The sequence below is a fragment of the Macrotis lagotis genome, chromosome 1, assembly GCF_037893015.1.
Source record: "Macrotis lagotis isolate mMagLag1 chromosome 1, bilby.v1.9.chrom.fasta, whole genome shotgun sequence".
NCBI lineage: Eukaryota > Metazoa > Chordata > Mammalia > Peramelemorphia > Peramelidae > Macrotis > Macrotis lagotis.
Window position 1 is genome coordinate 509,059,950 of NC_133658.1, and position 24,142 is coordinate 509,084,091.

At 37.0% G+C, this 24,142-nt stretch overlaps 1 protein-coding gene across 3 annotated transcripts in view; it reads left to right on the forward strand.

The window, feature by feature from the left end:
* Nucleotides 1-1,931: 1,931 nt before the first annotated feature.
* The window catches only part of LOC141506915 (periodic tryptophan protein 2 homolog), a 47,950-nt gene continuing 25,739 nt past the window's right edge, over nt 1,932-24,142 (forward strand). The window contains exons 1-13 of one of the 3 annotated variants that reach the window (XM_074214124.1): nt 1,932-2,039; nt 3,426-3,538; nt 5,053-5,147; nt 6,848-6,947; nt 11,384-11,527; nt 13,058-13,193; nt 14,297-14,541; nt 16,717-16,860; nt 17,859-17,929; nt 20,466-20,602; nt 21,512-21,660; nt 22,856-23,003; nt 23,573-23,723. In XM_074214124.1, the coding sequence (XP_074070225.1) occupies nt 2,022-2,039; nt 3,426-3,538; nt 5,053-5,147; nt 6,848-6,947; nt 11,384-11,527; nt 13,058-13,193; nt 14,297-14,541; nt 16,717-16,860; nt 17,859-17,929; nt 20,466-20,602; nt 21,512-21,660; nt 22,856-23,003; nt 23,573-23,723 (1,651 nt within the window). In that variant the 5' untranslated portion in view covers nt 1,932-2,021. The other 2 variants (XM_074214123.1, XM_074214122.1) reach the window with 2 other exon arrangements.

A 24,142-nucleotide genomic window follows, 5' to 3' on the forward strand; every position in this document is an offset into this window, starting at 1 on the left:
TATTCTTGTTATTTTTAAATGAGTTAATGCTTCAAAATGTATCAGTTTTTTAATTAGAGTTGAATTGACAGCATTTATGGAATTATTACAAGGGGGCAAGCAAGCCCTGTTCTTTGGGTACTTCTGGGAAAGACCATAGTGGCAGAGGAGAATAATGCTTCAATCACACTTTAATAAGACATAGAGGGTATGAGGCAAGTGGCACAGAAGGTAAAGAAACAAATGACTTGGTGGGGCTATAGAGGCAGATGGGAATGGGGTGGTGGAGAAAGGTAGGCAGCATGGCAAAGAGAATAGAAAGGGGTGGGGGAGTCACTTATGTAACCATAGATTGAAGTTGGGAACACTTGGCAGGATGGATCCAGATGGAAATAGAAGAGTGGGGGAGGGTGGGCCAGGAATTTGGGATCTTGTTTTCATGGTGTTAGACAGACTCTTGTCCCTGCCACTTTAGGGTGCATTTTGTTAACATATTCATATCATTTTAAAGTTGATGTTTGCTGTTCTGCTGGTTTTATGGACCAACTTCCTGAGGCTTCTACAGGCAGTTAGTTCCGCAGACCAAAAGGTTCTTATAAAGTCCAGATTTAGCACTAGTTTCAGGATGTGATTTTTGGTTAATACATGATACAGTTTATAAGTTTGATACAGTTTATAAGTTTGATCTATGGGGCAATCTAGAAGTGATTTCTATGCTTCCTTTTTTTTTTAATCTTCTTGCTATTATTACTTTAAACTGGCTACTTAAAAGCTTAGTAGCTAGAAGGGGTTAGGGGGGGAAGGGGGACCAGAACATAATACAATTTCAACACAGAGTACAGTACAATAAATGACAATTTACTGTAAATAACTCACACAAGGTTCTCAATAGTTTTTATAGGCATAAAATAAAAAATTTGAGGACTGCCTCTTATAATGGCAAAAAAATAGTCACAAACCCTATAAAAATAAGCTAAACCTGTATACAATTATTTTCTTTCTATTAGGCAGCTGGGTGGTACAAGTGGACCTGGATTTGGAGTTAGGAAGACCCGAGTTCAAATTCAGTTTCAGACATTTACTAATTGTCCTTCCCTGGGCAAGGCAGAATAGTAAATGATAGTTAACATTTATATAATCGCTGGGTGTTATACAATTATTGTCTCATTTTATCCTCACCACAATTCTTGGAAGTAGGTGACATAATCATTCCCATTTTACAGATGAGGAAATTGAGGCAAACAAGTTGAGTGACTCTCCCGGGGTTGCAGAGTAGTGAGTAGAAGAGAAACAGTCTCAAGAACTACTCTCAGGGTCCTGATGAGGAGAAAATGGAATTTGCAAGCTTGACAGCCCTAAATAAACTCGAATGCTGTAAACCAGGGGTGTCTGACCCTCGAACCACCTTGAAGGAATGGGTGAGCAGCTCTCAGTGTTCACATGGAAAATGGCATATTCTTATTTTTTGTTTAAAAAGTAAATATTTTATGATTATAGTCATTATACTTTATTGCATTTTATTGCTATCACATTTTATGATTATACTCATTTTATTATACTTTATTGCATTTTCTTATGTTATCACATTTTGTGATTACACTCATTTTATTATACTTTATCACATTTTATGGTTATACTCATTTGTGATTTGAGTTAGGTTGCAGTAATAAAGCAATGCTGAACGTTCTGTGCTGCCCTGGGCCAGCTTTTGCTGGGTTATGGTTATACTCATTTGTGATTTGAGTTAGGTTGCAGTAATAAAGCAATGCTGAACGTTCTGTGCTGCCCTGGGCCAGCTTTTGCTGGGTGATGCAGCCCAGGCCCAGAAGGGATAGATGAAAGGCTGGACCGGAGCCGGAATCCTTGGCAGGAGCGAGCGTGCCGCGGCACTGTCTCCTCCGAGCCGGCAGGGGGCGCAGCTCCTTCCCAGTCGAATACTCCAGCGCCTCGCCTGCCTACCTTTCCGTTTCCGCCGGAAGTCCGGGCCTCCTGCAGCCTGACTGAACCGGGTGGCGGTGGGATCCCATGCGGGCACCGCGGAGATGAAGTTCAATTACCGGGTAAGCTCGGGGGTGCTCGGATGAGAGGCCCCCGCGCCCTCCCCCCGATTCCGTCGAGCACGGCGCCGCACTGCGCATGCGGACTGGGGTGGGGGTGGGGGCGTGCATCGCGCGCGGGGAAGGCCTGGGGGCCCGGAGCCGCGCACTGGGATGGGGGTTGGGGCAGCACGAGGCTCTCTGCCGAAGGGGGAAGGAGGGCTGGCGGCTGGGTCTGGGGGGGGGGGTGGCCTCAGCCTCAGCACGTGGACTCCTTTGTGGAGTCCGGAAGCAGCGTTCCGGGCCCGGTGAAGCCCCGGATGTGGGGGGGGTGGAGCTTTATTTTTCTGCGGGGACGCGGCTGCCCCGAGAGCTGGAGTCACGCGGGTGGCCCGCAGCCAATCAATCGCCGTCGATCCCTCGGTGACTCTTACGTTCCGCGTGTTGGCCGTGCTGCCGGAACCGGGAGGTCAGCAGGCCTGACGGCGGCGTGTGCACTGGCCGGCCTCTGCGCCCGTCCTCCGGGGGAATGGCGCTGTGGGATGGGATAAGGGAGTGTTTGTAGAGGACAGTGTGTGTGTGTGTGTGTGTGTGTGTGTGTGTGTGTGTGTGTGTGTGTGATGTAATGTGCGCAAAAAGTAAGACATCAGGAGCAGCAGTAGTTATGGCACTTTCTAAACAGTCATGGATAAGCAAAGGCTTCCTTTGGAGGTATGGGAATGAGAAGCTGGGATGTGTCCCCTATTCTGGAAGAAGACCATGACATCAGGGAGGTGAGGCCATGGCAAGCATGAATTGGATTTGAGTGATGAGAGCTGTGCCAAGTCACCAGCCTCCCCCTCTTCTCCAGAGCCATCTGGGTCCAGTGGCCAGATGTGGATCAGGACGACTAGAGATGCCCTGGATGCCTGTCAGTCAGGGTTATGTTTGCCGAAGTTCACACAGCTAGTAAGTGGCAAGTGTCTGAATTCAAACTCCTGTAGGAGGAAGATACTATTTAGAAGAAACCAAGCTATTTTCCTGAATTTTTTTTTTTTAGGTTTTTGCAAGGCAATGGGGCAAGGCCACACGGCTAGTTAATTATTAAGTGTCTGAGGCTGCATCTGAACTCAGGTACTCCTGACTCCAGGGCTGGTGCTCTGTCCACTATGCCACCTAGTCGGCCCAATTTCTTTTTTAAATTTTTTAACATTTATTTAAGGCAATGGGGTTAAGTGACTTGCCTAAGATTACACAGCTAGACAATTAAGTGTCTGAGGCCAGATTTGAACTCAGGTCCTCCTGACCAGGACCAATGCTCCATCCACTGCTCTACCTAGATGCCCCAAAATTCTTAAGATTTCTATTACTCTTTAGGAATAACAAGTTTATAATCTTTGTTTTAAGGCAATCGTATTTTGTTTTCTTCAGTTTTCAAATTTGCTGGGTACAGTCTATCGCTGTGGGAACTTGAATTTTACTCCTGATGGAAATTCTGTCATCAGCCCTGTGGGAAATAGAGTCACCGTCTTTGATCTAAAGAAGTGAGTGTGTTGGAATACTGATAATAGTACTTTGTGCTTCTATTAATACATCCACTGGAGTAGCTTGATTTCAAAACTTTTCCCCCTCATTTTTAATTTTTACAGCACAGTTGTGAATTAAGCATATTTCACCTACATTTGACAAGACAGTTTTAGAAAGATGTCAGCAAGTTCAGGGCAGAATTGACCATGGAATTAACACCCTTTTAATGTTAATTTATTAACTAAAATTCCACATTATGAAGTAATTTTGTGCTGTTCTTGGAACATTACATATGATTTTAGGGAAATATATAGGGAGCATAGTTTTGATTTTTATAACTAGATATGGACTGAGTAAGTATAACTAGGAAATGGACTTCTTAGATTTGATTTTGACTGATAATACAATTGTTGAATGAGAGAGCAGTTAAGGTTATAGTACAAGTGGGAATTTGGATGAAGCAAAATGATGTTATATACAACTGAAACCAGAGTATGAATTTATTAGTAAAAGGGAATAGATCTTAAAATTAAAGAAATTCAAGATCCTGTCTTGTGGTAAGGAGAGCATTGTATTGGGAAGCTGACAGCTAGATTCTTGTCCAAATTCTATGCCCGTGAAAGTCACCATAGCTTCTGTTGGTCTCTGTTCAACTTTAAAATGTAGGAGAATTGAACTCTTCCTTTAAAGCAACTTCGCTCTCTTATTCTTTGGAATTTAATTAATTGGAATTTAATTTTTGAAAACTAGAACTTATTTTTCTTCTGAATTGTTCTATATTTCCTTCTCTATTCCATAAAGGAAAAAATGGATAAAATGGTATCTAAGATTAGCATATTATGAATTTGATCTTTAAAGTTACTCTATTTTACTTTTCCTTCCTGCACATCTTTGATCAGCAGGGCTCTCCCATTACTTTCAGAATGAAATCCAGACTCCTCTGGCATTTAAAGTCCTTTACAATCTTGCTGGAGGCTACCTTTACAAGCCTTTTCTCACTTCACAAACACTTCAGATCAGCCAAATTGGCCTTTTTTTGCTGTTCCTCATTTATAGCACCCCATTTTCTATCTCAGCCTTTGTAAAGGCCCCCCCACCATGCATCTTCATTCCCATTTCTTAGATTTCCTTCATTTTTTCCAAACTGCTCAAGTACCACTTGATTTGTAAATCCTTTCCTTGGTCCTTTTTGCTGTTAATCCCCTTCCATCCCCCCAAATGATCTGTATATATTTTGTTTATACTTGCATATATATATATATGTTGTCTTTCCTCAGAGAATGTAGAATCCTTGAGATCAGGTCTTGTCTTTTTTTTATCTCTAGAACCTTACTACAGTGCCTAGCATAAATGCTAGTTGCTCAGTAAATGCTTGTTGATTGATTTGAGTGACATGATTAGACTTTCAGATCAGGTTCTGGATTAGGACTAGAGAAAACATTATTGTATTAATATTTACCTCTGTGTAATAATAAGATTTAAAAATGCTTATATTTTCTGTATTTTTTTTTTTTTGTTTGTCTGTTTTTAGCAACAAGTCTGAAACCCTGCCTCTGGCAACCAAGTATAATATTAAATGTGTCGGACTCTCTCCAGATGGTTGCTTTGCCATCATCATTGATGAAGGTAATCATTTAGCATATATTTCAGTTTTTTGGGGTTTTTTTTAGGTTTTTGCAAGGCAATGGGGTTAAGGGGCTTGCCCAAGGCCACACAGCTAGGTAATTATTAAGTGTCTGAGGCCAGATTTGAACTCAGGTCCTCCTGACTCCAGGGCCCGTGCTCTATCCACTGCACCCGCCACCTAGCTGCCTCAAGTTTCAGTTTTTTTAAAACATTCTTAGATTGAAGCTGTTATTCTCCATTTGGGACCTTTGTGGTAACCTGAGTCTAAGTTGAAATGCATGAGTAATATCCTTTTATAATGACTATCATAATCACATATACTCATTTACATAATCCTTACTTCACAGTAGTTTGTTGAGCAAATTATCCTGTCCATTTACATATGAGAAAATTGGAATTCAGAAAGGTGAAAAATCCTTTCCCAGGGTCACACAGCTTTTTCTTTTATACCTTGGTGCTGTATTACAAGGAATGGTTCTGTATCTTAGTTAATATCATATTTTAGTTATGGGTATCCCACACAAACTGCTTTGGTGATCTGTTTCTGGTGGATCCTATAGAAAAGAGTAATGGTATGTCACTGGCACCTTTCCTACATACCTTTCCTAGTCTCTTCCTACATAAGAAAGTATCCTTTGATAGTGACTTATAGAGACAAAGAGTTTATTAGCTAATTCCTTTATTAGGAGGGAGTTGAGGAAAAGATCTGGTTTTTGAAATCTTTTTTGGGACTAGATCTGTAATTCTCTTGGTATAAATTGATCAGAAAACTTTCTTTACCATTTAGTGTCCTAGAAATTTACCTGGGGCCACAGAGAGGTTAATTTATTTCTCTGGGGTCACATAGCCAGTGTATCTATAGAGATATATACATACATACATGCATACATACATACATACATACATACATATATACACACACATATGTACATTTTATATATACATGTGTGTGTGTGTGTGTGTGTGTGTGTGTGTGTGTGTGTGTGTGTGTCTATCTCAGGCAGGATTTGAACTTGGGTCTCCTTGACTCCAGGGTGAATCTACTTACTGTAGCATTCTACCTTTCTTTGAAGTCTTAGCTTTGGATTGTCAGAACCCAAGGAAATCTTTATAGTTATGTTCAGGTAAGTGGTTCAATAAATAAAATGCAAAACTTAGAGTCAGAAAGACTCAAGACACTAGCTTTATGACTCTAGGCATGTCACTTAACCCTGTCTCAGTTTCCTCATTGTAAAATGGTTATAAGAATAGCACTTATGTCCCTGGGTGTTAAATGAGTTCATATTTCTGAAGTACTTTGGAAATCTTAAAATGATATATAAATGCTAGTGCCACATCATCCTCATCATTATTATTATTTGAAGGAAGGGTCATGAGGAGAAGGGATCAGACTGATCTTTTTAATTCTAGAAGGTATAATAGGAGCAGTGAATGGAAGCTGGATATGGGTCAAATTTAGGTTCAGTTTCAAGATAAACTTGAGATGAACAAAAATAGAATGGATTACTTTAAAAGGTGGGGAGGGAGGTTTCCCTTCCTTAGAGATCTTTAAGGATGGATGAGCCCATTGTTAGATATGTTATACTGGGAATTATTTTGATGTTGGGATTGAATATGACCATGAAATTTCCTTTCAAACTTCAATATTTTGCTTCTTTTTTTCCCCATATTCTGTCAACTTGTCCTTGTTTTAATTTCAGAGGGAGCAGCCTTACTTGTCAGTTTGGTTTGCAAATCTGTGCTGCATCATTTCCACTTCAGTGGCTCAGTTCACAGTGTCTCCTTTTCCCCAGATGGCAGGTAGGGCATGCTGGATTTATTGGAAGGGGGAAAATAGGTTTGTCCTTTGAATATTTTAAAAAATATTTTATTCTTTTAAAAAGTCATTACTTATTTTTAATAGTTTAAAAAAAAATTTCAGTTTCAAATTCTCTCCCTCTCTCCCATCTGTTGAGAAGGTAAGTAATAAGATATCAGTTAAATCCTGTGAATTCATGCAAAATATTTCTATATTAGCCATGTTGCAAATGAAAGGATCAAAAATAAAGTAAAAAAATTGTACTTTGATTTTCACTTAGAGTTCATCAGTTCTCTCTCTAGCATTAGAGAGCATCTTCCATCATATTTCCTTCAGAATTGTGTATTGTATAGATCAGAGTAGCTAAGTTTTTCCCAGTTGATCATCCTTACAAGATTGCTGTTACTGGGTATAATATTCTAGTTCTGCCCACTTCATTTCACAGCAGTTCATTTAAGTTTTCTCAGGTTTTTCTGAAACCATCCTAGTCATTTCTATTACCCGAGGTCTTACAGCATCATAGTTGATTACTGCATTGATCAGAATTGTTAAATCTTCTAAAGTTGTTATCCTTTACAGTACTGTAGTCAGTGAATATAATGTCCTCATTCTGCTAAATTCACTCTGCATAAATTCATACACATTTTAGTTTTCTTCCTTTTTTCAGAAATAATTCAGTAGTATTCCATTATATTCCTATGCCATAATTTGAATACAGTTCTTTACTATGACAAAAAATGTTTAACATAAATATTTTTGTATACATGGACCTTTTCTCAGCTTCTGATCTCTGATATGTCTTGGAATAGTAACTTCAGTGACTTCTTTTGGTCTAACTCCAAATTGCTTTCCAGAATGACTGGACAAGTCACAGCTCCTTTTCAGGAAATAGTCAGGGCATCCTTCTGTCTTCAATTTGCCTTCTGACTCTGTTAGACCTGGGCACTTTTCACTTAGGATTTCTTGAAATATAGTGTTTGGGTTTTATTTTTATTATGGTTTTCAGGGAGTCCAATGATCCTTAAATTATCTCTTCATTAGATATTGTTACCAGATATTCTAGGTTTTTTTTCTATTTTTTCAACTTTTTAATTTTATTCTGATTTCTGAGGCTCTTGACTGCTCTCCTGGCCTGTGCTCTGATTTGTGACTGACCACAACCACTCCCTTCTGCCCTCGAACTTTGAAATATCCCTGCTCCACCAAGACAGCAAGGCTCCTTTTCCTGAGACTGGGGCCCTAGACTTCGACTTAAATCTGAGTATGGGCAGAGCCATAGAGTCCTGCCTCAGGGAGAGCAGAGAGTCCTCTGTAATCTTCCCCCCCTTGCCCCACTTTTGTCTCTCATCCCCCTTAGCATCTTCTTGCCTTGGCTTTGCCCCTTTCTGGCACTTTATCTATGGAATCCTCTGCTCAGGATGGAGAACCCTGCTGGCTCCATCTTCTTTGGTTGTGCTGGGAAATGGTAAACTTGTTTAGTAGTCCCTTTTATTATTGGCCATAGATCCATGGCTGCCTTTTTATGTTGTTCTGGGTTGAAAAACTCACTGTAATTTTTATGTTGAATTTCTTTTTTTTTTTTAATTGTATTTTATTTTTCCAATTACGTGTTATGAAAGTTTTTAAACATTAATCACATGCATATGCATATTTTAAAATTATATAATTTCCTTCCTCCCTTCCTACCCCCTCCTCTGGGTGGTGAACACTCAAGTGAATATTAAACACATATATTTGTGTTTAACATGTTTACAGATAGCTATTTTTAGTATGAGGAATTAGAATCAAGGGAAAAGGAAGAAAACCATGAGATAGAAAAGAAATACAGAAGAGATTTTTTATTTTTTAAATTTATTTTTGTAAGGCTGTGGGGGTAAGTGACTTGCACAAGGTCACACAGCTAGATAATTTTTTTAAAAGAAATTTTTTAAAAGTGAATATAGTGTTCATTCAGATTGTGTAGGGTTTCTTGTTTTGTTTTGTTTTTCTTTTCTTCTGGATTGGGATAGCATTGTCCATAGTTGGTCTCCTAGGGTTGTCCTAGCTCTTTGAACTGTTGAGAGGAGTTGCATCTATCAACACTGATCAATTCACAATGTTGTTAATAATGTGTACAATGTTCTCTTGGTTCTGCTCCCTTTGTTCAGCATCAGTTCCTGTAATTTTTTCCTTACTTCTCTAGAATCTGATCAATCATGGTTTCTTATAGAACAATAGTATTTCATAGCATTCATTTACCATAACTTGATCAACCATTCCCCAGTTGATGGGTGGGTATCCCCTCAATTTCCAATCCTTTGCTGCTATGAATATTTTGGAACATGTGGGACTTTTCCCATTTTTTATGATTTCTTCTGGATATAGACCTAGTATTTGTATTGCTGGGTCAAAGGGTATGATCAGTTTTATTGCTCTTTGGGCATAGTTCGATATTGCTCTCCAGAATGGCTGGATAAGTTCATAACTTAACCAACAATGCATTAATGTTCCAATCTTCCTGCAATCTCTACAACATTAATCATTTCCCCTTTTTTGTCATCTTAGCCAATCTAATTAGTGTGAGATGCAACCTTATAGTTGTTTTAATCTGCATTTCTCTAATCAGTAATGATTTGAAGCATTTTTTCATATGATTATAACCTTATTTTCATTTGAAAACTGTTCACATCCTTTGACCATTTATCAGTTGAGTAATGATTTGTAACCTTATAAATTTGATGCAGTTTCCTATATATTTTAGAAATGAGACTTTTATCAGAACCCCTAATTGAAAATTGTTTCCCAGCTTTCTGTTTTCCTTCTAATTTTGGCAGCATTGGTTTTATTAGTGCAAAATCTTTTTAACTTAATATATTCAAAATCATCCATTTTTACATTTCATAATGTATTCTATTTCTTACTTGGTCATTAATCTCCCCTTTCCATAGATTTGGCAGATAAAGTATTTCTTGGTCTGTTAATTGATCTATGGTGTCACACATGAGCAAGTCCATCAAGGTTGATCATCATCCCCATGTTGCTGTTAAGGTGTACAATGAGCAAGTCCATCAAGGTTGCTTAGCATCAGTTCATGCAAATCTTTCCAGGCTTTCCTGAATTCTCATCCTTGGAGGGACTTCCTGAGGTGAACTTTTGGGAGGAAATGAATAAGACTCTTACTGGAAGTGCAGACATGGATTAATTATGATTCTCTTCCTTGGAAGAGATTCTCAAATTGATGAGTTTCACAGATCCTTTTCAGCAGTTGACTTTTTGATTCTTCTTGTCCTTGACTTGGTCAAGAAATCTTTATCTTTGCTTCTGAATGTCATCTTCTTTGTCTTTACTGATTGTGATGTGATCTTTAATATGAAAATCATTGTCTATTTGGACTTTGTCATAGAAAATAGTATGAGTTGTGGGTGTACATTTAATTTCTGTTGAGTAATTTTCCAGTTTCCTTTTTGTCCTCCTTGCCCCTCCCAATTAATGGGTTCTTAACCTCAGAAGCTGAGGTGTTTGAGTTAGTATAGGAATGTATTACTATTTTTGTTTGCTTCTATATATTTTCTCCTGTTCTAATCCACTGTTCAACTTTTTTGTTATTTTAACCAATCTCCAATAGCTTTGGTGACTATTTCTCTTTAGTAGAGTTTGACTTTTGGTGTTCCTAGACCTACCTTCTAGAGAAGCATTTGTCAGTAGTAACTAAGAGAGTTAAGTTGCTTTACATGTTCAAAGAGTTAAGGATGTCCTATCCATTAATGTCTCTGGAACCGAGAAAACAGTGATTGAGGCAGATGATGTGTCTAAGACACCTTTTGATGCACTGTCACAGAACTAACTAGCTTGTATACTGTGATTGCATGTAATACACTCAAGTATTTTAGGAATTGATCGTATAGCTTGAATTATGATTTCTTCACATCCTTGTCAATCAGCGCTGGATTATAGACAGAATTGGAGAATGGTTGGTAACACATGTCATTTGTGCTCTTTGTTTTTTCTTTTTTGCAAGGCATTGGGGTTAAGTGACTTGCCCAAGATTACACTTTGTCAGAGGTCCAATTTTAACTCAGGTCCTCCAGGCCCCAGGGCCACCTAACTGCCTCTGTGCTCTTAGGGTTTTTTTTTTTTTTTTTTTAGATTTTGCAAGGCAATGGGGCTAAGTGGTTTGCCCAAGGCCACACAGCTAGGTAATTATTGAGTGTCTGAGGCTGGATTTGAACCCAGGTACTCTTGACTCCAAGGTCAGTGCTCTATCCACTGCGCCACCTAGCCGCCCCCTCTGTGCTCTTTGTTAAGACACTTGCTAACAACTTTATTGTGATAAGAGTTTGCAGTTATTGAGCTAAAAGGTTTTGAATCTGTTTTAACCCTCTCAAGAGTAGCAATAATTTTGAGGGGGTTTTGTTTTGAATTTACTGTTTGTATAACTTTTTAACTATTCATTTGACAGGAGGTTTGTGGTGGCAAAAGACAACCTTGCCCAAATGTACTATGCCCCTGGAAAGAAACGAGAATTTAATGCTTTTGTCTTGGACAAAACTTATTTTGGACCATATGATGAAACCACATTTATTGATTGGACTGATGATTCTAAGTAAGTATTTCTGTATATTTTTTGTTGTTACGGAATGTAGCTAGAGATCTTGTATTGAGTGAAGAAATATGGAACATTGAGACTTTTTTTTTTTTTGGCAAGGCAATGGGGTTAAGTGACTTGTTTAAGGTTACACAGCTAAGTAATTATTGAGTGTCTGAGGCCGGATTTGAACTCAGGTTCTCTTGACTCCATCCACTGGATCATCTAACTGTCCCTGAGACATATTATTGAAACTCCATTCAAACTTCCTGGAAAGTAGACCATAAAACTCAGGATCTAATTTAATTAACTAGTATATCTAGATTATAACGGTGTTTTTGCCTAAAAAAATTTTTATATTGTGTCAGATACTTGTGGTCATACACATAATTTAAACTGGAATCTTTTTTAATGTACATGATACCAGAAGTGTAGTTTAGATGTTGGTTGAGTGTAGTAGAGTTGTCAAAATACTGGAACTATGAATAACATTTTACATGTGAGGAAACGAGGCACAGAAGCTGAAATAATTTGCCCAGGGTCACACAGATAAGTTTATAGATGAGTTGGTATTCAGATCATGTCACATTACAGGTATGTAAGGTATATTGCCAAACTCACTCCAGATTAAGGACTTTTTTTCTACAGTATCTTTTTTTTCCTACAGTGTCTTTTATTGTATAGCATATAGTGAGTTATAGAGATCTTAAAACAACTGCTCCTTCACGTTTATTGTAGTTCTTGATATAATGAGTTATCGTAACAGCTTTCAGATAGCAGAATCCTTAGAGCTTTAAGGCAGATACTCAAATGTGGTCTGACAAGATTAGTGCTACTCTTTTTTATTTTAGTTGAAAATTGTTTTATATGATAGTTTATTTTCATATGTTAAAAGATTAATTAGTATGTTTAGTGAACTGGCCTTGGAATCTGAAAGACCTGGATTCAAGGCTTGCTTCCATTACATATTAGCTGTGTGATGTTAGTTACTCTAGCTTCTTCATTTTGGTTAATACACTTTTCTTAATTCTGTCTGAAGTTATTTTAATTTTTTCCCCTGCTTCTTATTGACTTTGAAATCTTTTTAATACCTCCCCAAGTATAGCTATGATTTTAAAGGACTTTAAGGTCGTGCCATATGATAATTATTGGTGATATAGAGAAGAAAAGATTTAAAGAAATTTGATAGAAATCTTCATGTATATTAGAAGGCTTAGGCTCATTCAGTTCAGTACAAGAGTGCAGAAATAGGAACTTGCAGTAACAGAGAAGTAATAAAGTTAGACTTGATGTAATTTTCTAAATGGTAAAACTCTACAAAAGTAGAATGGGCTCATTTAGCGAGTTCTCTCAATTCAAGCCAGAGTTGGATAACCACTTACTAGCTAGGTTGTAGAGGAGATGGTAGTTCACATATGGACATGGTGACCTTTAAGCTCCCTTAGATTGCCCTGAGGTTTTATATTTGTGATAATGTCTTAATCAAAGACTTTATTAGTGGGCATAAAAGGCTATGTAACTTGAGTTGCTTTTTTCTTGTGTTTATAGGTGCTTTGTGATTGGGAGCAAGGACATGACAACCTGGGTGTTTGGAGCTGAAAGATGGGACAATTTGATCTACTATTCACTAGGAGGTCACAGGGATGCTATTGTCGCCTGTTTCTTTGAAACTGGAAGCTTGGATGTATGTAGATGAGCAAATGTCACTTGTAAAAGTTTTGAGTCAAACCACATAATAGCTTAGTTAAAGACTGGTGATTTGAAAAAAGCATGGATATGGAAAAAGCCCAAGGAACTTCTAGTCAGTGTTTTAACTGCTAGGTTGAATATGTCTTTTATATTCTTTTTCATAATAACTAGCTGCTTTGCTGCTTCATCAAGCTTTATACATCTGTTCCCTACTTCATCTTCTCCCCCAATTATTGATATCCAAATTTACTTTTATCTGTTTGTCCATTTGTTTGCCTACATATTTGTATGAATCCATTCCTTCATCTATTACCTTGAAAAAATGAAAAATGTGTTGTAGAATGCATAGATTTGAGAGATGGAATCTCAGAATCTTTTATCTTCCTACAAGGCTTAACTCGGGTTCTATCTTCCTCCGTAAGGCCTTTTCCAACCTCTAAATTGTTATAAGCTGTAATTTCAAGGAGAGTGCTTTTAATACCATAGGGGATAAGAGAGAGTTCACAGAGGAAATAAATAAAACCCAAGGAGGGCCTAAATTCTTATTCCTTAGAATATCTATTCAAGGCCATCTCTTTCCTCAAGAAAAAAAGAGAAACTGTTTCATAAAATTTTGGGGTATTTCCTGTTTTGCAGAGTTCTGTAGTTTTAAAGTTTTGTTTAAGGCAGTGGGGTAAAGTGACTTGTCCAAGGTCATACCTCTAGGTAATTATTATTAGCATCTGAATTTGAACTTTTGACTCTAGGGCCAGAAGAATATAATGTTAGATTTTTAATTTATGAAGCATGATAGACAAAAAAGTGGAAAATAGTTTTTGAGGACAAAAACTTATTTGGCTCTTCCTTTAGTTTTTAACATTGTATGGTTGCCAAGAAAAGATTTTGTTGTATCAATTAATGAAGTCTTTTTTCCCCCATTTTTAAAAATCATTCTACATTGAGAGCAATGGTTACACTTAATAGATTCTTAATGTTTCATAAATATAATTGATTCCTTATTGCAATTACTGCCTTTCTTTGTGGATTCCATGGAGAGAAGGGAGCATCTGACTGGAAAGCATTACCTCTTTGTCAATCTGTATGTTTTTGGTTTGACAGCTGTATACCTTGAGCCAAGATGGGGCACTTTGTGTGTGGCAGTGTGACACAAAGTTGGATGGCCTGAAGTTGAAAGCTCCTAAAGGTTGGCGAGCAGATGTCCTGCAGAAGGATAAGGAGGAGGAAGAGGAAAAAGAGGAGAAGGAGGATGACCACATAGAAAAAGAGGACAATATCATTCGTGGAAAAATTGTTCCGGATGATGAAAAGAAAAAGGATAAAGTGAGATACTCACATGTAGCAAAGTAAGTGGTCTTTTGTCTTCCGTGCTCTTATTTTAAAAAAATTAAACTCAATGGCTATTTCAAGCAGATGGTGGATTGGGGCATGAGGCACCTCTTGTGAGTGTTGCTCTCTTGTGATTTTCATATCTCAAGACCAGGATGGAGCAACCTATATGCCCAACTATTTCAACTTACAATAACTTTGGTACAACTTTAAACCTTTGTCACTTTCTGACCTCTTCTTCTATTGCCCTTCATGGAACTCTCATTGTATTCCCAGCAAACTGCTCTTCCTTTTTTACTTGTTTTCTTGCAATAATGGAAACCTCATTTCCCCAAGAAGACACTTTTTCTTGTACCCCAGCCCTTGTCTAGGTATGCTTGTGACTATTCATTGCCACTTCTGTCCTCTCTCCCAATCAGGAACACTTGGCAGATTCCTCTTTGAGGTTTCTTCTATCCAGACATTTATTTTTAGAGTGATTTGATTGGCTCAGAGTCACTCAGCTAGTAAGTGTCCAAGACCAGATATGAACTCAGGAAGATGAATCTTCCTGACTCCAGGCTTAGCACTTTATCCACCGGGCTACCTGGTTGGTTGCTTGACAGTTATTTCATCTGTAAAATAATGAGGTTGGACTTGATGAATCTGTAAGGTCCTTTCCACCTCTTAAGTCTCTAAACCTATGGCTTGTGCAATCTCTAGCAGCCTCTTTCTGATTATTGGGCCCTACTTTCCTAAGATCCCATCGGACTTATCCAGGACATCCTCAGCCCCAAAACTTACAAATTCTGGGGAGATGAATTAAAAATAGCTAGAGACGTAACCTGTAATTTTTTTTTCTGCTCTTGTAGGTCTTAACAAATATTGCTTTATGTTGTATTCACATATGTATATTCCTTGAGGAAAGCAAGACTTTGTAGCTAGGAGACAGGCCATAGAGTCAGGAAGATCTGATTTCAAGTTCTGTCAGTGCTATAGAGTAATTCTGTGACTGAGCATTTATCATGTGATCTCTTGTGCCTCAGGCCACTCTTAGTAGTAAATGTTCCAGGTGAATCTCCAGTTTGAGTCAGTAGTTGAATTTCTACTCCCTAATTTGCTTATACTGATGAAATTGGTATAAGATTTAGACTCCCAAAAAAAGTCAGCTTTAATCCCTAGTGCTCTACTATAAACTGGAGGGCATGGATTATCTCTTCTGTTTGTTCCCTAAGAACCTAGTATAGTGCCATACATGCTCATAATAGGTATCTGATAAATATTTTGGTTGGGGTTAGGAAGCAGGTAAGGAAGAACAATTTGAAAGTTGATATCAGAATTTAAACCTGAGCTGTGATATGGCAGTGGTGCTAATGTGAGAGATAATAAAACACTGCAAAAGGATTTCAGATTCCTTTCTCATAGGAGAAGTTATTTTAAATGTGAACGGTATAGAACAGAATAACAATTGAGGATAGAAGATCACTACCACACAGTTTGGCCTGGTCATAAGGGTCATATTCACCTTCTATGAAACTGAACTGTTTTCGTGGTTTATATCTTCTTTTTTAAAAGATTTTATTTATTTTGATTTTTAAATTTTTCCCCTGATCTTACTCCCCCCCCCCCCCCACAGAAGGCAATTTGCCAGTTTTTACATTGTTTCAATGGTATATATATATTGATCCAAATTGAATGTGATGAGAGAGAAATCATATCCTTAAGGAAGAAACATAAAGTATAAGAGATAGCAAGATCAGACAATAAGAATAGCAGGTTTTTTTTTCCCCTAAATTAAAGGTAATAGTCCTTGGTCTTTGTTCAAACTCCACAGTTCTTTCTCTAGATACAGATGGTATTCTCCCATTGCAGATAGCCCTAAATTATCCCTGATTGTTGCACTGATGGAATGAGTGAGTCTATCAAGGTTGATCATCACCCCCATGTTGCTGTTAGGGTGTACAGCGTTTTTCTGGTTCTGCTCATCTCACACAGCATCAGTTCATGCAAATCCCTCCAGGCTTCCCTGAATTCCTATCCCTCCTGGTTTCTAAGAGAACAATAGTGTTCCATCACATACATATATATGTTTTATGTCTTAAAAAAATACTGTGACCTGAAATATCCAACTTTTTGAGGTAACTGTATTAGGGTTTTGTGTGAATCTTTTCCTAACTTAACTATATAGTACTTTGGTCTTCACCATAATTTAGGTACTTTTTCAACAAAGAAGGAGATTTTAATAATCTTACATCTGCTGCATATCACAAGAAAATTCATCTTCTAGTCACTGGCTTTGCTTCTGGAATCTTTCATCTACATGAACTTCCTGAGTTCAACCTGATCCACTCCCTGAGGTAGGTTCATTTGCCTGCTGTAGTGGTATATATATTGGAAAGCCTACTATGGTGAAAATCCTCAAGTTCTGACAAAGTAAGAGAACTTTTGAGTTACCTGAGAATACTCAGACCAATGAGTTCTGGCATTGGTATTTTTCCAATTACATGATAGTTTTCTTTTACCTTGTGACACAATTTCTGTAGTAAGGAGTAATCTCTAATGAAACCATTAGCTAGTCAAGCCAGTTTATTTAATCCATGAACTTTAAAAAAATTTTATCTACCTTCCATGGGAAATTTTCAAGAGAATTTAGATTTTGAAGCTTGTACGTTGTCAGGTTGCTTAAATTTATTTATTAAAATGTCCGTACATATTAGGCATATGTTTTATTCAGTGACAGCAGTATGGGTAATCTGATTTAGAAATTTGATGATAAATAGGTTAGACCCATTTTCTTTCAGTGAGATAAATTTTTCTTTTTTTAATCTTAAATCTTTTTAATGACTTTTTGTTGGTGGGGTATGATTAGTAGATTTGACTTACTTCTCTGTTCTCTGTTATCTTTCTGGTAGTACCATTCTGAAATTTCTGAAGCAAATTAGAGAATAAGTATCTCATTCACTTAGCCTTAGAATCCTCATTGAATCATTACTGAATTTGATAATCTAATGTGTGGGTAGTCTCATTATTATCATAGCTAGTATTTTGTGTAGTTCTTTAAAGTGTGCAAAGATCTTTATAACTATTACCTTATTTTATCCTCTTAACTACCCTGAGAGAAGTAGGTATTCCCATTTTACAAATGAGGAGAGGACTGCTTAAGTGACTTGCCAATCCAGAGTCTTGCAACTAGTTAAGTATCTGACTCAGGCTGCTTATTCCCAGCTCAGTGTTCTTTCCACTGTACCACTTAATCTGCCTTGCAAAGTACATAATCTACAAAATGTATCTTTCAGGTAGAATTATCTTTTATTCTTTTTTTCTCCCTATTTATCTCTACTTTGGTCTTTTTAAGTATTTCAGATCAGAGGATTGCCTCTATTTCTATCAACAGCACAGGAGACTGGATTGCCTTTGGATGTTCAGGTTTGTGTCTCTTGATTCATAAAATACACAGAATATTTTCTTAATTTTTGTTCCCAACAGACTTGGGTTTAGTTGCTGGAGCTGAAGTTAAATTTTCAAAGTTAATGAATGTAAGTGCAGTTGTTTGAGAAGTATAGAAGAAATTGCAGACCCTTTTCTATTAAGGAAAAGCCCAGTTAATACCCAAGAGGTTTCTGTGACTTCCTTTGCCATCTTTGTCATTTGTAATAGCACTTGAAGGGAGTTGTGTCTGACTTTCAGCTAGGAGGTTTAGTTATGACAAGATATACCTTATTTAAGTTTTGAGTTTTTTATTTTCAAGAATTTTTTTAAATGAACTTAACACATCATCAAACTACACATACAAAGCAGTACAGAAAAAGATCTTATGTGAAACAATTTCTTTTATGCACATTTTTAAAATTATGTGGATATTAGTATAAAATTTAACATTTGTCATCTTTTGTCTTAGGCTTTTTTCTGGCCATTTAAAAAAATGTTTCATTGGTGCATTTTCTTTCATTTTTCTTTTCATGACTATCATTACTCACTTACATGGTCCTGTCTTTCCCCAGGCTCAGTGAAAGTTCTTCCTTGTAACAGGTGTAGTCAAGGAAAACAAACATGGGGTAGTTCTGACAGTGACTAATGTATCATTTTGCTCCTCTGATCCATCATCTCTTTTCCAAGAGATAGGAGGCATTCTTCATAACATCAGTTTTATGAATCATGATTACTTATTGAATTGATCAAAATTAGGTTTTTCAGAATAATTTTCCTTTAGATTATGGTGTGGTCATCATATAAATTGTTTACCTGATTTTGCTCATCTCGCTCCATAAATTCATGCAAATGTGTTCTAGATTCTCTATATGTTAATAAACAATAATTTGTTTAAGTGATTTCCTCAGTTAATGGGAACTCACTTTAACAATTCTTTGCTACAACAAAAAATGCTAGTATAATTATTTTTGTTCATAAGAGTCCTTTTATTTTTTACTTCATTGGAGCATATATTTATTAGTGGCATCACTGGATCAGAAGCTATGGAAAAATTATAAAATACCAGCTTCAGAAAGAAAAATAACTTTGAAAGACTAAGAACTCCAATTCATGTAGAGTAATCACAACTCCAGAAGACTTATGATGTTTCTCACTTAGGAGAGTGAGACCAGAGGTGTGATGTGAGATACATATTATCAAAGTCAGTGTCTACAATGGTTTTTCTTAACTATGCTTATTGATTATAGAAGAAGAAACCTATTTATATGTTAAGGAAAGGAGAAAGAGTTATTGGAGCTGGGGCAAAGTAGTGATAGTTAAAACAGAAATTTGAAAGCATCATTGAAACATTTTAAAAATACATCAGAAATCAGAAAATATATATATGTGAGTATGCCATATTTACATATGCACATATTATATATGTATATATGCAGACATTTTAAACATGATGTATGTAGCTATTTTAAAAGATACATCCTACCTCAAACCCTACTGATAAGCAACCATACTGAAAATGGCAGGAATTGTGAGAACAACAAAGGTTAAAGGCGAAAAGGCCTGCATTGCTAGCCATTCTTGAAAGTAGTTTGGATTTACCCTTTCTATCCTATTATTTTATGCCTTTGCAGTTTTTTATTTTTCTTAATTCTTAATATTTTACTACATTTACTCCATTTATTTACTATAATTTGTTTAGCCATTCCCCACTTGATAGATGTCCACTTTGTTTACTGTTATTGCACAAAAAGTGTTTCCATAAATATTTTTGTATGTATGGGATCTTTCTGTTTAAGAATTGTATATCTTTATAATGACTACCCTGGGTCAAAGCATATGTGCAGCTTTTTGACTCCAGATTGCTTTCCAGAATTGAGTGGATTAATCATAGCTCCATTATCAGTGTGCTTGTTTTCCCAGAATCCATTTTCCTTTTCAGTCATCTTTGTCAATATAATAGATATAAGGTGGGACCTCAAAGTTTTAATTTTCATTTAATTTTAAATTTCATTTTCATTTTATTATTAATGATTCAGAGCCTTTTTTCCTTTGATTTTGATAGCTTAAGATTCTTCCCATGAAAATTGGCTATTCGTGTCTTTTGATCCCTTATCTACTGGGGAATGGTATATCAGTCAATTCCCTTTATGTCTTGAGTATCAACTTATATCATAAAAGTTTGCTACAAAGATTGTTTTCTTCCTTTGAATATTCATTTAAATCCTGCCATCATCTTTGTGAGGCTACTTCATATTTTCCATTTTCCCTAGATAACCAGCTCCCATTTACAGCCATCATTTTAGCCGTAGTATGTTTTTCATGAGTATTAAAGTATAGCAACCATCCCAGCACCTCTGTGTACTGCTAAAGCAGCAGTTTTCCTCCTCCTCTCTGGATCGAATGTGTTCAATAGCTGTATAGATCTGGTGCCTAATTCTAGTGGTGGAGTTTGTAGGAGAGTGAGAAATAACTTTACTACAGAAATAGACTCATTCATGTACTCACTTTCTTCTAATGTTGTATTGGTCCTCAGGTCTGGGTCAGCTGCTGGTATGGGAATGGCAAAGTGAGTCCTATATACTGAAGCAGCAAGGCCATTTCAACAGCATGGTATCTTTGGCCTATTCTCCTGATGGACAGTATATAGTGACTGGTGGCATTGATGGAAAAGTAAGCTGGGGATTTATTATTAACTAATTAAAACCAATGTTAGCCTGCTTTTGTAAGACTCCAGGGTAATGAGTTGCTCATTCTAGAGGTTCCTCTGAAAGAACTATTTCACCTCTTGTCAGGTAAGTAATTCATAGATTTTTTAAACTAATTCAGGAGTACATATGTCTGGTCTCGGAAATCTAAAACCATATAGCTGTAGTTTAATTCATAGACAGAAAGATCAAAGTAATTCTTTTATTTTTTCCCACTCTCAGAGAGGAAACAATTTAATTGTGTGTGATTAAATTTAAAGTTTTCATATATTTTGAAATTTTTATTCCTGTTAAGATTCAGTCTAGTATGTGTTAGTGTTTGCAATTATTTATCTGTTGTCAGCATTACCATTTAAGTCACTAGATTGGAGGGCTTTATTTATGCTTGCCCTTTTTAGTCAGACAAACTCTGCTACCTATTTTTTAACTTCTTGGCCATTACTTCTCTGCTTTACTCTGAGGACAAGGTAGATGGGGATTGACTAGGGACAGTATCACTCTTCCCATTTTGTCACTCTGATCTTGATTGACTTGAAGTCTTTTAGGGTAGTGGCATCTTTAACTCTTGGCACCAGTCAGAGTATGAGGTGTGACAACATTAATACCATGGAAATTTGAAAATATATTTCAGTGAACTAAATTTGTCAGTGCTCTCCAGCTCATTTTCTATTCTCTGTTGTAAAAGAAGTCTTGAAATTGGATTATAAAAGTGCAGAGTTGAGCTCCCTTTTAAACAGCATTTACAGGTAATTTCTACTAACTATCTAAAGTAAATTCAGTATTGAACATTAATTACTCTCTTGGGGATGTGAGTATAACTTGTGAGGGTATTATAAAGTCGACTGAGATCTTCCACAAACCTTTTCTGTTGCAGGTGAAAGTATGGAACACCTTGAGTGGGTTCTGCTTTGTCACATTCACAGAACATACCAGTGGGGTCACAGCTGTGACATTCACCTCCACCGGTTATGTTATTGTTAGTGCATCTCTGGATGGAACAGTGCGAGCCTTTGACCTCCACAGGTAGTAAATTCTTACGTTATATTAAAATGTAGACTCAGTATTTTAGAACTTGAAGGTAACTTAAGGTGACCCTGGTACAATTCTCATTTGACAGGTGAAGAACGTCTAGAGTATCTTTTTTTTTTTTAAGTTTTTTCAAGGTAATGGGGTTAAGTGGCTTGCCCAAGGCCACACAGCTAGGTAATTATTAAGTGTGAGGTCAGATTTGAACTCAGGTACTCCTGACTCCAAGGCCAGTGCTCTATCTATTGCGCCACCTAGCTGCCCCCTGGAGTATCTTTTTTGAATTATTTTCTCTCTTCCCATTAGTTAAAATTTATAATGGAAAAAAAACCCCAGACTGTTTGTCAGTGTTCTTGGGTATTGTTTCTGAAACTAGGTTGTTTGAGAATAGAACTAGATGAGTATCAGAGAGTCTCAGAATTGGAAGAAATCTTAGAGGACATCTTGTCTGTTACGTGCCTGAACAGGAATACTCTGTAAATCATCTATTCCATACTAGAAAAGCCTGTAGTAAAGAAAAATCCATTTCCAGGGGCAGCCTATTCCATGTTAGCCTACCCCTATTGGGAAGTTTTCCCTTACATCAAACTAAAATTTACTTCTCTACAATTATCACTCATCATTCCTAGTTTTGTCCTCTAAGGCCAAATAGAAAGATTAGAATTCCTTTTTCTGTACAACAGTCCTAGAAATACTTAAATGCGACTATCCTATTGCCCTGTGGCTTCTCTAGTCCTTCAGCTCATCCTCAGTCTGTTCCTTGTTCATCTTGGTTACCCTTCCCTGGATGTTCATCTGTACATCAAAATCCTTCCTGTTTGTGACTTCTACAAATAGACCCGATATGGCCAATATGGAATGAATAAAGCAGAGTTCCTTTGCTCTGGATACTGTGCTTTTAGGGGTTTTTGGATACTATGCCACATGATTGACTCATCTAGCACCAACTAATCCCCTAGAGCTTTGTTTCACAAGCTTGGCTGGGGGATTTTTCTCTTTTTGAACACTTTTGGGGTTTGATATCTATCTCAGCATTAAATTTCAATCTATCATTGTAGCCTATTGGGAACTCTTTGGATACTATTATGTAGCATGTTAGATCTCCCTAATGGCAGTGCCTACCTATTATTTGTGAAAAAAAAATCTGTAAAATAACAATGACATTAAGACTATTATTTTTTTCCTTATGCAGATACCGAAATTTTCGCACATTTACATCTCCTCGCCCAACCCAGTTTTCTTGTGTGGCTGTGGATTCTAGTGGTGAAATTGTTACTGCTGGATCCCAGGATTCTTTTGAAATCTTCATATGGTCTATGCAGACTGGTAGACTCTTAGATGTAAGGAAGAGAACTTATTATATATATAACAAACCCTTGGCACTGAAGCACAGTATGAATTGCATGTGGAGTTTTGAGGAGGGGATGGTTGTAAATGAATAATATATCTGCTTCTTGTTAGTATTATCTCACTTGCATTAGAATGGCAAGAGGGAGTTCTTTGCTTACTCATTCTTCTTGGCTAGTAGTGTGGAGAAGGTAAAATTTCAGAAAATTCTGATAATTTTTATTAGCTCCTAATCTGTGAGTAAACACAGCATATTTTATTTTTTATTAACTACCTAATTTTCTGTGGGACTTCCCCAGATGAAATTAGGATCTACTGTCATTGTAGAGGATTAAGGACAAAGAAAAAGTTGGGATTTGGGGGGGAGAGACAGAGAAAGAGTCAAAGATAGAGAGAAAGAGAAAGAATGAAGGTGAGAATTAAAAAATGAAAAGTGAGTATATGATGGAAGAAATGGTGTGGCTTCCCAGGAAGTCAAAAAGAATTCTGTTTCTAAATCTTACTATATCCATGGTTAAATCACATGTTTTTCCCTTTTCTTTCCAAATGAAAAATTCTTTAGGTTTTATCAGGCCATGAGGGTCCCATCAGTAGTCTGTGTTTTAATCCAATGAAGTCCATTCTTGCTAGTGCTTCTTGGGATAAGACAGTGAGATTGTGGGACATGTTTGATAGCTGGAGAACCAAGGAAACATTAAATTTAACCTCAGATGGTAAGTTTTAATTTGTTTCGTTTCTTGGTAAACTACAAGAGTGCATAATGGGAGGAGGTTCAGATTTGTGACTTGAATCATTTTTATCAGACTATGCTTTTTCATTTGTTTTATTTTGTTTTTTTGAAGGGTGGTGGTGGTATTCCAGAGAGGTCAGAAAATTGATCAGGGGATGTTGGGTCACAACCACATGCTTTAATTGTTAATGTCGTCTCTGCTTTAAAGCTTTTTAAAATAAATTTAAGTTGATAGTGATTATAGTGGTCAGTACTATCCGAATGTAGCTGCTTTTGGTTTTAGGCTTTGGTCACTATTTTTCTTGGTTTTCTGTTCCATATTTGAGCAGTAGTAACCACAAGTGAGAACCCATAACACTCTTGGTCTGCTTTTGGATATTACTAAGCAGTTTTGCCTCAGAT